This window comes from Parasteatoda tepidariorum, chromosome 9, assembly GCF_043381705.1.
Source record: "Parasteatoda tepidariorum isolate YZ-2023 chromosome 9, CAS_Ptep_4.0, whole genome shotgun sequence".
NCBI classification, from domain to species: domain Eukaryota; kingdom Metazoa; phylum Arthropoda; class Arachnida; order Araneae; family Theridiidae; genus Parasteatoda; species Parasteatoda tepidariorum.
In genome coordinates this window covers 48514848-48525020 of record NC_092212.1, presented here as the reverse complement: position 1 = coordinate 48525020, position 10173 = coordinate 48514848, and the positions used below count along the sequence as shown (strand labels likewise).

Sequence of the window (10173 nt, the reverse complement as noted above, 5' to 3'; positions counted from 1 at the left end):
ATCTTCTAGGATTGTCTAAAAATGTCTGTCTGACACGCTCAGCGTCAAAATCACTTGTGCAGGGACGTCCGGAACGTTTATCTGCGATACTTCCAGTTTCTAGAAAATTCTTTTCCCACAGCTAGATGCTGCTTTTGGATGGAGGATCTTTTTGGTAAATTCTTCTGCAATTTCTCTGTGCTTGCACAATCGATTTCGTTTCTATGAACCACCTTAAAATCTGTGCTTTCTCTTGTGGTGTATGCATTCTCCTTAATATCCGCTCGAATAAAATATCGCATAGAAAAGTATACTACATAGAACAAACACATCAAAAGTAAACATAACATTGCAATAGTTGCCAAAAACAAAAGAGAGAAAAATGCAATTAATAAGCAGACGATATTTAGAAAAGTACAGATATTTAGACTGGAAAATGAAATTATCTGAAATTAACCACACGCGCAGACGATATTTACAAAAGTAAAGATATTCAAACCTGAAAAGGAAAGTATATGAGTTATTCCATCAATAAATGTCATAAGTTTGTTTATATCTTCATTATTTTATGAGTTATTAAACATCAAAATGGGTCCGGGAATTTATAAACACCCTGTATATTTACCTCGATCAATGGATAAAAGTCATTACAAATAAAAATGCAAACGGGTCCCGTAAACCTAGTGTTAACTATGTTTATTCTTCCAGTAAGGAAATGGTTTAGCTATTAGTTATTTCGCTTTCCTGGGTCTCAAAAAGCCCACCAAATCATCCCCTCTTGCATCAGAACGGTTTCTTATAAGTAGTCTGAGCAGACTATTTAAAAAATGAACCAGTTGCGCGCATGAGCCCAAATTCTATTTTAAAAGTAATTGAGAGAAATTTATCGTATATATTTGAGAAAATTGAATCTGTAGTGGTTGACAAATAAATAAGACAAATCAATAATATTCATAAATTAAATAAAATTTTAGACATATATTTCTTATTACTTTCTTTTAGATTTTCTATTAAATGGCTCTTTCGTGAACTGGTTTACCTTCAGAGTGGTCTGATTGGACTACCAATAAAATACCGTGTGGAGACTTTCTGTTACAGGAAGCGTTGACCAAACACATCCCTTATTGTTTCTTTCATCTGATTTTTATTTCTCGAATTCTCCAAAATCGGACCATACCTGCCAACATTCACTCTTTTCGAGAATGGAATTTCGAAGTGGTAGTAAAACAATTATCGATAAACTATCTTCCTCAAAAATATGTTTATATTTTAATCTGGTTGAACCTCGCTATCGTAAGGTCTGATATGCTTTTATATATTTGTTGTAATTATTTATATGTAGTGGTGGTCAAACTCATTTATAATAATCATTATAATTCAAAAAGTTTAGTGAAATAGCATGAATTTCGCTAGCACGTTAATTATGAAACTAAAATCTTCTGGGAAAACCGGAAAAGCTGGCAGCTATGGAATACTTTAATTTTCCAAATCCAAAACTGCATTAAAAATTGGAGATTATTATTTACGATTTTATAGTTGCCCCACCCTCTGAGAATGAGGCATGTAGGCGGATTAGCAAACGCATTTTTTAAAACTGTTTTACTCGCATATTTTTAGACCGATGTGTAATCTCAAGGAATTAGATCGTCTCTGTATTTTTGTACTTCCTGTGTAAAAAAATGTGAAAGTTATTAATATAGCATTTTATGATTCTAAAGTGCTTTATAATATGCATTTCAGTGGATTATTTTTATATGTTTCATTGAAAGTTATACTTAACCATTTATATTCTGAAAATCAAATCGAAGTAAATATTTTTTCTTAGTCTGTTAGGTTCTTTTTGAGTATGACAATTTCCTTCGTAGTACATTTCCCGGAAGTCGAACGATTAACTTTGTTTAGTTGTTGCTAATGAAGCATTATGAGGTGTATTCGTATCTTCTTTTGAAATTGAGGAACTAAAGCGAAAAATTAAAATTGAGGACTCGGATGTCACTAAATTGTCTGTAATTAAACATTGTAAAAGAAAATATAATTCTTTTAATTGTTGTATACTGATTTTCAGGTAATATCTTAAGATATTGATAAAGTTTTAATTTAAAAGTAGAAAGTTCTGTTTATAGCAATTTATTTTTGTAAATAGTATTGTTGTGTGTTTATATAAAAACCCTGATATAAATTTATCTAAAAGTTAAAATAGCCCAAAACTGATAAACGTGATTTGATAACGAAGTGTAAATTTTTGGAAAAAAAAGTAACATTGTTGAGATGTAAGTACTAAATATTTCAATTTTGGATTTATTTATAGTATTATATATTTTGTAATTTTTACTTGGTAATTTTTATTTTGTAATTTTTTATTTTGTAATAATTAATATTTTAGTGTAGTCAAAGTGATTCAAACTGATGATATGTGTCAATTAATTAGATTGTAACAGATAGATTAATAACAGATAGATCAATAGCTTAGATTAATAATAGATAGATTGTTTGATTTGAATGCGTTAAAATTCATTTTGCTTAACTCGTTTGCTTAATTCGTTTTGCTTACCTCTAATAATCCGAATAAGCTTATTTCATTCGAGAATTAAGAGGGTTTCTATGTAGCATTCAAAACGAATATAATCCTCCCATTTATTTTTTTAATGCGTTGTTTAACAGACATGCCAACTGCTCCGGACAAGCCAAAATAATTAATAAAACGGTAGATAACTGCAAAGTAAATTTTCTAAATATTTGACTAATTTTGTTGCTTTTTAAAAGGTATAGCATGACATAAGAACCAGACAGTGGTGAATTATATAAGCCAACGAATTATTTGGAAATAGTGGTGGATAAAAATCTACTAAATTGCATTTATTAAACCAAGAATTACAATTGATAAACTACCACTTTAAAATAAATATTTGCTGTCCGGAGCAAGTTGGCATCTCTGGTTTAAATCTATTTATTTAATTCAAACCTGTTAATTCAACAACATTCAAATCTATTTATAACACAGATGAACGAATTATATTTTATTTTATGTCGAGTGATTTTTGAGTGGATTTTTAATATTTTCGCGCCGATTTAAAATCTGCAATTAGTTTCTCTATACAAGCTTAATTTTTGATGCAAATCAATACTATGTTCTTTACGAGGATTTTTTTAAAGTGTTTCGAGTGAATACTAAGCTTCTCCAATTCCGTGCTACGTAGGGAGTGGTAGAAAGAAGGAGATGATACATTTCAGTTTATGATGCGATGCGTTAACGTAACATACCTTTTTTCTTAAATGTAACTTTCAAAACAGGAGACAAGTGCTTAAGCATGTATATGTTACGGTGAAACACCGAAATCTGGAGAATGTCGACATTCACCGGTGAATATCAACATTCACGTAGTCGCTTGGTGTATGTCCGAAATATTTGCTAAATACCCTTATTTCTGACTCTCACCTGTGAATGTCAACTATCACATAGTCGCTTTGGTGAATGTCCGAAATATTTGTTATTTCCTATTTGATATTAATTTATTCGTTAATATTATTATATTTATTTGATATATTTATATTTATTCCTTATTTTAATACTTACTGACGATAGATTAGAAGAAACATCAATGTTTGGAGTATCGGGCAAATATATACCCGGAAATGGCACTTGAATTTTAAAAAAAACATCAGTGTAGGGTATACCCGGCAAATGTATACCGGGCAGTGGCATTTAACCTTAAATAAAACATCAGTGTAGGGTATACCGGGCAAATGTATAGCGGGCAGTGGCACTTAACCTTAAAAAAACATCAGTATAGGGCAGGGATGGGGAAACTACGGCCCGCGGGCCAACTGTGGCCCACCGGAAGGTTTTATCCGGCCCGCGGATGGAATTTTAACTTGCTGATCTGTGGCGAATATAAACAATATACATCCATTTTCTTGTCTACTTCGTTTAAAGTTATTTTTCTTTCTTTTTTAACTAAGTACTGCGGACCTTTTAACTTTCTCTATTTTTGTTCTACAAAATAATAAATTGATGGAGGCTAGCACAGACAGCTTCAATTGGTGAAATGAGCAGAAGTTCTTTATAGAATAGCCGTAGATTGGTGCCATCTGAAGCAATTGTTTCTGAATAAGCCAAAAATTGAGTTTTACAAATCATTACCAAAAGCTAGTTTCCCAAATATTTCATGTCTAGAAAATCAGGTCTATGTTTGCTTCCTTTTATTTATGTGTGAACAAGTGTTTTCTTCTACAAACCTGAGAAAAAATCATTTCAACAGTAGTTACCTAGAAGTAGTTTACACTCCTTGTTCCTTAAAATAAGTACATCTCACTTGGAACCTTAATATAAGGAACTTTTAAAAATGAAATCGCAATTTCATTCATCTCATTAAATATTTACATAGAAAATTGCATATAGTATTTTTTTTCATTTTAGATGTTTTTATTTAGCCCACCAAAAATTTTTTTCTTCGATTTTTGGCCCTCGACCAGAAAAGTTTGCCCATCCCTGGTATAGGGTATACTGGGCAAATGTATACCGGGAACTTAACCTTAAAAAAACATCAGTGTAGGGTTAAAATATCGAATAAATGTAATTATATCCACGAATAAATTCATATCAAATCGATTGTAATGAATATTTTGGACATTCACCAAAGCATATCTGTGATATACACCGGTGAGGGTCCGAATGTACAAGAATGTAATGAAATATTCGATCTTTCACCGACGTATTTGGTGTTTGTCGACATTCACCGGTGAAAGTCAACTACCACCGATTTCGGTCTTTCGCCGTGACATATACATTTCTTTTTAAACTTGAAGATTCAGATAAAAAATAAACAAAACTAAAATTATCATTTTGAAAAAAAAAATATGTAGCTTTCTGAACTAGCTCTTGACAAGATCTAAGTATTTGGTGAAGTTTCTGCCCGCAGCAGCGTGCACTACACTTCTTGTTCTGGAATTTTGCCCTAGGGCAACTGGGACTGTTGGCATAGATAACTGGATATAAATGAAGGAGGTGGTGCCTGATATAGCATGATGTGGTGCACAGTTCCTGTAATGATTGTCAAGTAAAAAGACATAAAAGATATGAAAAACTTAATTAGTATCTGATAATGTGAATTAAAGTTTAAATGCAGTTTAAGTAGCTTAAGGGGAAGCAATAGTTTAAACCCCTAGGGGTGGTATACTCTCAATCTGAGAATCACCTTTGCTTTTCTTTTTCTCGTGCACATTCTCTGATCTTACTCCTATGTCTATACCTATGTAAATTAGATATCTTAGTATCATCCCCACTAGGGGCTCTAACTAATTCGTCAGAGGGAAATTTTATTTAAGTATCCGAAGCTCGACTGTATTGGGGGAAATTGGGAACAGTAACATTTACTAAAGTACAGAAAAATTTAGAGCACAATGAAAAAAAAAATTAAAAATGGAAATAAGCGAAACAAAGGTTTTAGCCCCGAGCTTCACGGGTGTCTAAACTTACTCGTGGAAGAAGCAATTTTATACATAATTGAGAAAGAAATCTTGTTACATACAGAAATTCTGTTTATTTTGTTTGAAAAAAAATGATAGAGTGAAAGGTTTAAAGTACCAGTTTTTGCTCTTTTCCCCTCTTGATATATATAGGCTTTAAGCTCTGTTTGAAATCTCCGCACCAGAATTATGTAAGATCAAGTACTTGTATAAACACAACAAATAATTTGTTCCCCAGTGCATACCTGCCAACTTTTAATCCCTTCCATTACGATTTTTCCCAGTGGTAGTAAAATGGAATTAAAATTTCTATTGTAAGCAAAAAAATACGCTGTGTTTGAAAAAACACCAGCTGACAACCATGATAGTAACTCATATTAATATATATGCTTAATTTCTTTTAAGAATAGGGGTGATCAAAATCATTTAAAAATTAAGTTTATAAAAGAAAATATAGTATATATTTACTACCACTTTAAATATAAGAATAAAATTTTACGCCAAATGCGTAAAAGTTGGCAGGTATGCCAGTGTAATCAATGATTATTCCAATCGGTTTGTTCAAGTAACTCATTTAGGCCAGGCCTGAAAGCGAGACGGAAAACAGCAAATACTGGTTAGAGAACTATTTCAATATTAGATAATTTTCAGGAGGAGTTAATCTATTCTTAGCAATAGCATACCTGGCAACTCTTCCGGATTTCCCGGAAGATTTTATTTTCATATTTAAAGTGGTAGCAATACTCAGGTTATTCCAATTAACTTTTTGAATTATAATGATAATTATAAATGAGTTTGACCACCACTTCATGTAAATAATTACAATAAATATATAAAAGCATAATAAACCTTGCGCAAGCGAATTTCAGCGGGATCAAAATATAAATATATTTTTGAGTCAGGTTGTTTTTCGTTTATTGCTTCACAACCACTCTGAAAATCCATTCGCTAAAAGAGTGAAAATTGGCCACGGCTGAAAGCCCTTATATAGCAAGACGGAAAAGTGCAAAAACTGGTACGAAAGACATTCCAATTTTAGCATTTTTTTCTAGAAAAAAATAAAATATCTGTAACTATCAAGATTTCTTTTATAATTTTAGTCTATATATGAAACTGCCTATATTCCAAGGACAAAGTAGATATAGTTGAATACTTTTAAAAATAAGAAGTTAACTCCTCCGGAAAACTAATTATAACTGAAATGGTTTTACTACCAGCCTTTCCTCTTTTTCGTCTCGCTTTCACCCCTGAAGTTGACAGGTATGCAATAGGCATACCCTTCAACTGCTACGGAGTTTCCGTAGTTTCAGAAATCTTCTTTTCAGACGGTAGCAAAATTAATGTCTTAATATTTAAAAAAAAATTAATTCTAGCGTAACTTGTGCACTATTACTTATAAAAGTGCAGGCCAAATGGCTAGATTCTTAAGTTCTGATAAAAGTTTTATGAGAGATCCATTTGCTTTAAAAATTTCTACTTTGGTTCGCTACCACTAGAAAGAATTATTTTCAAAATCCTCATAAGTTGGAGGGTATGCAATAGGCAATTCATTGTAATTAATCTATTTCTCGACGACGACGACGATCTGGATTTGTTGAGGTACCTGCCCGCGGCAGCGGGCACCTGACCTCTTCATCTGAAACTGCGCCCTAAGGCAACGGTGACTAATGGCGTGAAATAAAAATGGAATTCCACAGATGAAAATCTGTGGTCGTCATGGTTGGAGTATCTCCGAGTCTAGGTCTTGGGAGCCGGGAGAAGGGAATGGATCAGTGAAACTAAATCCTCGTCTTTCAAGAGTTCTTGCAGTTCCTTAACAATTCTCAGGAACCTAGTGGCTGAGCTGGTGGCACTCCGATGTTCTTTCCTTTTGGGTGCGAATTTTCTCTTTGGCCTGGATGGGCAGCCTGAAAAACAGGCTGTGTGGTCTTGCTTGCAATTCACACAAGTCGGAGGCTCGCTCAGGGGCTTCGAGCATAGGTAGGAATAATGCGCTCCTGCGCATTTCATGCACGCTGGGCTATCTGTGCAGTCCTTCTGGGTGTGAAGCAATTAAATATAAAAATTGTATCCGTTAAAAACAATTGGTAGTTATAGATTTTAATTATTCCCGAAAAAAATTAAAAAACGAAATTTATTTTTTACCAGTTTTTACTCTTTTCCGTCTTGTTATATATGGGCTTTCAGCCCTGATTTAGACCGGGATTTTTCAGAGGTCTAATTCTTCATTGTAAATGGCTGTGGGCTATTTGAACAGTGAAATTCTTTAGTATTGTAAATGGCTGTGGGCTCAAGTATATAATGGGAAGTCTTCATTGTAAATGTCTGTGGGCTAGGTATATTGTGGGAAGTCTTCAGGATATTTGAACAGTGAAATTCTTCATTATTGTAATTCTTCATTATAAATGGCTGTGGGCTAATTATATTGTGGGAAATCTTCGTGAATTTGTTTTAACTTTAGTTTAATTTTAGGCCTAATTTATCAGTCAGAGAATCTAAAAAATTGAATGCTGTGACAAATTTTCTGGATCTACCAACTGAGGCGATGCTGTCAGCAAATGCCAAGGTTCTATAGTAATTAGGTTGATGGTTTTTTTAAGCTGTGAGACCAGACTCTCTGATAGCTTTTTCCAGGGTCAAGTTCAATAGTACACGCAACAGAGCACCACTCAGTTACAATCTTCTATCCGTATGGAAAACTTCAGGAAAGTCGTTCGTTATTTTCGCTTTGCACCTTTCCCGAATGAAGTTTTTGTCAAGTTTAGCTGGTATATCAAATTCTTTAATTGTATCAGGAAGTTTCTATTAAATAATGCTATCATGCACAGTTTTAAAATCGATAAAGAGGTTGTTTATCTAAAAATAATAACATTAGGAAACATATAGTTGGTGTATTAAAATATTTGATTTCATCTATTTCAGGTGTGGTGATTTTAAATCTGAAATTATTTTTGTTTGAGAAACTGCAAATTTTTCTAGGAATTATAATTTTAGTTTAGTTTATTTTTTACATGAAAGTACAAGTTTCGAAAGAACGCTTAGGTTTATATGCTGGCCAGGAAAGCCTGGTTGGCAGGGTGCTGGACTCACGTTGGGAAAAGTAGAAGTTCGAATCCAGCCTGCCGAAGACTCTGTAGTAAATGGTGACTGGTGCACGTTAAATATTTCGGGTCACAATGTCCCCCATATTCCCATAACAAATCAATACCTCTTGGGATACTCAATTGGAGATTGATTTTTCTTCGGTTCAGGTCTGAATTGCGATTTGTGGACGAATGAATCGATGTATGAATAGGCCCGCTTGGCAGAAGTCTAATTCTCATCCATAGATGGTGCCACTGGAAAACAAGAACAGTCGCACCCATCTCCCTTAATGGCCAACGACAACACCAACGACAGATTTATATGCATATGTATACACTTGTCTGCTCGTTAGAAAATTATACTTCAGATTAAAAACTTATAGCCTTAACTTATCATCATAAAGTGTGTCGCTCAGTGCTGGGTGATAAAAATTAAAACAAAGAAACTTACGCATTGAAAAGTATAGTGGTGTACATGCGTAATATTACACAACCTCCCAGTTACTAATAAAATTTACATAAAAAAAAAATACCATTTGGAAAGGAAACTAATACCTTCAACCATCCTTTGAAACGAATGAGACACAAAAAACAGTAGACATCACTAATGCCAGTCTTTTCAGATGAAAAACAAAATCATCTTTATTTAGTTCTCATCGACATTTGTTGGGCACAAAGAGGAAACAGAATGGTAAAGTAAACTCCGTGGTGATCTGGAGCGTTATTCATATTCTTTTAGAGATCTCGTCAAACCCCGGTGACGCAATTCCGCAAATCAGGAAAACAGGCAGATAGTATGTTCCATATTCTGTCACAGGAACGCTAGAGCAATGTACAGGATATTGCAATTATTCGATGAGACGGTCGATAAGTTTTAACTGCTGATCATGTGAAGACATTAAGACTTTCACCATTACCCAGCCGCCTGAGGGGGAAGGTGGAAAAAGGAGGGGGCTCCGTTTAAGCGAGATGTAACAATAAAAAAAAAAATGCAAAAATCAAATGCCCGGCGCTAAGCGCCGGCTGCACCTGTTGGTAGCAGAATGCTACCAACAAGTTACAGTTACGTAAAAGTTAGAAGTTACGGTTAAATAAGCAGCAAAAGGTATAAGTAAAAGTTAAAGTTTTTAATATTTCAGACATGTTACGGGTAAGAAACAACAAAAAAATGTAGAAGTAAAATGTCTCACATGCGTAGATCAAAAGAACCGACGCACCTGCAACTCTACGAATTGAAGGGAGCAACATTCCAGTCAACTACCATTAAGGAAAATGCAAAAATAACCAAATTAACTCCAGGAGACCATGTGAATTTGAGATCTTAAAATAGTGAGGGACCCAATGTCACAAACTGAAATGTATTGTTGCCTTTTTTCTAACACTCCTCACTTAACAGTAGCAGAGAAGTGGAGAAACTTGCATTTATAAATAATTACACTTAATGAAATGACACAGTCCCTTCTAAGATATTACAATTTTTCACTCAATATTTGTGTCAAATTTAAAATTAAAAAAAATGGATTATTTTTTTTTGTGTCTGTTTTTTGTGTTGGAGCCATTGTTTTTTTTTCTATTTCGACCAAGTTTTAACATTTTCTTGGTGAAAACTACTACTAAATCATTCTTTATAATTCCCCCCCCCCCC

At 33.6% G+C, this 10173-nt stretch overlaps 1 protein-coding gene across 1 annotated transcript in view; it reads left to right on the top strand.

Moving 5' to 3' along the window:
* The first annotated feature begins 1944 nt into the window (after positions 1-1944).
* LOC107455511 (fatty-acid amide hydrolase 2) overlaps positions 1945-10173 on the top strand; it is a 111495-nt gene continuing 103266 nt past the window's right edge. Inside the window, exon 1 of the mRNA XM_071185454.1 lies at positions 1945-2249. Within this exon, the coding sequence (XP_071041555.1) occupies positions 2248-2249 (2 nt within the window). The 5' untranslated portion in view covers positions 1945-2247. The remainder of the gene's footprint in view (positions 2250-10173) is intronic.